The sequence below is a fragment of the Ceratina calcarata genome, unplaced genomic scaffold, assembly GCF_001652005.2.
Source record: "Ceratina calcarata isolate Rehan_Ccalc_2016 unplaced genomic scaffold, ASM165200v1 scaffold506.2, whole genome shotgun sequence".
NCBI classification, from domain to species: Eukaryota; Metazoa; Arthropoda; class Insecta; order Hymenoptera; family Apidae; genus Ceratina; species Ceratina calcarata.
In genome coordinates, this window is record NW_017175092.1 from 3603 (window position 1) to 6058 (window position 2456).

The 2456-nt window shown below is 36.2% G+C and overlaps 1 protein-coding gene across 1 annotated transcript in view; it reads left to right on the forward strand.

Moving 5' to 3' along the window:
• The window catches only part of LOC108628166 (glutathione S-transferase-like), a 5430-nt gene extending 3252 nt beyond the window's left edge, over positions 1-2178 (forward strand). The window contains exons 2-5 of the mRNA XM_018029920.2: positions 291-429; positions 513-680; positions 1532-1671; positions 1801-2178. Coding sequence (XP_017885409.1) covers positions 294-429; positions 513-680; positions 1532-1671; positions 1801-1968 — 612 coding nt within the window. The 5' untranslated portion in view covers positions 291-293 and the 3' untranslated portion in view covers positions 1969-2178. The remainder of the gene's footprint in view (positions 1-290; positions 430-512; positions 681-1531; positions 1672-1800) is intronic.
• The last annotated feature ends 278 nt before the right edge of the window (positions 2179-2456 follow it).

The window sequence follows — 2456 nt, forward strand, 5'->3', positions numbered from 1 at the left end:
ATTTGTAGTAGCGTCAAGTTAATTTAAGATCCACTGTGTTTGCACTAAGCCCGCTGCAATGCGTGATTCGTAATTGGTTTTATTGCACCGTACAATCGCAGTTCATTACGTAATTGCACTTTGCTGTTAGCATGCAATTTTGAATGCAAAATACTGGAAACGAACAGTTATAGATTGCTGGAAGTGAAGATCAATTTGTTTTATGATTCATGGTCTTAAATTAAGTCTTTCATAATTAACATTATTAGCAAATAAGTAGGTAACAATGGGCAGGACTTGTTTTATTACAGAAAATGGTCAATTACAAGCTTACTTACTTCAATGGCACCGGCTTGGCCGAGCCCATCAGGTTCCTCTTGCACCAGAGCGGTATCAAGTTCGAGGACAAGAGGGTCGAACACGAACAAGAATGGCCCAAAATTAAACCCAGTAATTATATTAGACCAAAGATTTATTCCAAATTGTTGTTATATTAGCATGACTGATTTTTTAAAATTTCTGAAATTATTTAGCCGTGCCATTGGGTCAACTACCCGTTCTGGAGATCGATGGAAAACCCTTTGTTCAATCGAAGGCTATCGCTCGTTTGATTGCAAGGAAGAACAATCTTTATGGTGCTAACGAAGTCGAAGCGTACGAAATCGATGCCACCATCGACCTCGTTGAGGACTTGAGATTAGGTAACAATCTCTTTTTCTATTAACGTTGTTTTCGATTAACGTTGAACCTATCGACAGTTCTTATAATTTAAAATTTAATTAATTGTTTTTTGTACATATGGAATTTAGTATGATTATGGTTGAAATGTTTGTCTAGCTTTGGCGCGCTGGCACTCTGAAGAGAATCCTGAAGTAAAGGAGAAATTGATGAAGGAAGTCGAGGACGTTAAACTTCCCTTCACCCTTCAGAAGCTCGATGAGCAAATAAAGAAGAATGGTGGATTCCTCGTTGGTGGAAAGGTAATTCTAATTGCTACTCAGTTTACTCTATTATTAGTATTGTATGAATCATGTTACAAAGGATTATGTTAAACTTTCTGATTGCTGATATAATACTATTTCAAACGATATTTTCTATTTTTATTGCAGCTCTCATGGGCAGATCTCCAGGTCTTTGCGCAATTAGAGATGATTGACAACATGAAGAAGACTGAACTTGAAAACGACTATCCTGAACTGAAGAAGCTGGTGGCGAAGGTCAGGTCGCTGCCAAAAATCAAAGCGTACCTCGAAAATCGTCCTAAAGGATTGTTCTGAATGTCGACTTATCACACGATAAATTCGTAACCAATTATACGATTCGGCATGATTCATCGAAATTTCCCTATTCCATTACAGTTCGTTTGCACATGTCTCATCAAACTCCATTTTATTCGATATAATTGTTCGTATTAGATGTATGGTCGGAAACGATTGTATACAGTGCAAGAATGAAAATAAATAATTATATTACTGCAAAATTATTTTGAGTCTGTTCTTCCTAATGATCNCATATGGAATTTAGTATGATTATGGTTGAAATATTTTTTTAGTTGTGGGTAGGTGGAATTGGGAAGAAAATCCTGAACAAAAAGAGAAATTGAAGGCCCCTGTCGATACCAAACTTCCCTTCACCCTTGAAAAGCTCGATGAGCAGTTAAAGAAGAACGGAGGATTCTTCGTTGGTGGAAAGGTAAGTCTAATTGCTACTCAGCCTACTCTATTATTAGTATTGTATGAATCATGTTACAGAGGATAATGTTAAACTTTCTGATTGCTGATATAATACTATTTCAAACGATATTTTTTATCTTTTTTACAGCTTTCGTGGGCAGATCTCCATGTCACTGCGCAATTGGACATGTTTGGCAACATAATGAAGACTGAAGTTGAAAAAGACTATCCTGAATTGAAGAAGCTGGTGGCGAAGGTCAGGTCGCTGCCAAAAATCAAAGCGTACCTCGATAATCGTCCTAAAGGATTGTTCTGAACATAAACTTATCACACAATAAATTCTTAATGGATTATATGACTCGGCACGATTCATGGAAATTTCATTATTCCATTATAGTTCGTTCGCACATGTCTCATCAAACTTCATTTCATTCGATATAATTGTTTGTATTAGATGCGTGTATGGTTGATAACGATTGTATACGATGCAAGAATGAAAATAAATAATTATATTTCTGCAAAATTATTTTGACTGTTTTCTTCCTAATGATCGATCCCAATCTATTAATCCCAGTCATTCGAGTCGTTTCCCGCCACTTTTTATGCTTATAGCAAATTTTGCATGTTCTCGTTGGATATGAGATTATGACCTCGAGCCTGACTCGTGATATTCACATTTGACATGAGATTTTGATCACAAGTTTGACTCTGTATCATGTTTGATACAAAATTCTAATCACGAGTCAGGTTCGTTAAGGACGTTAGTCCCAAAATCCATTTTCTACAGAATGTTTTGAAATTTTG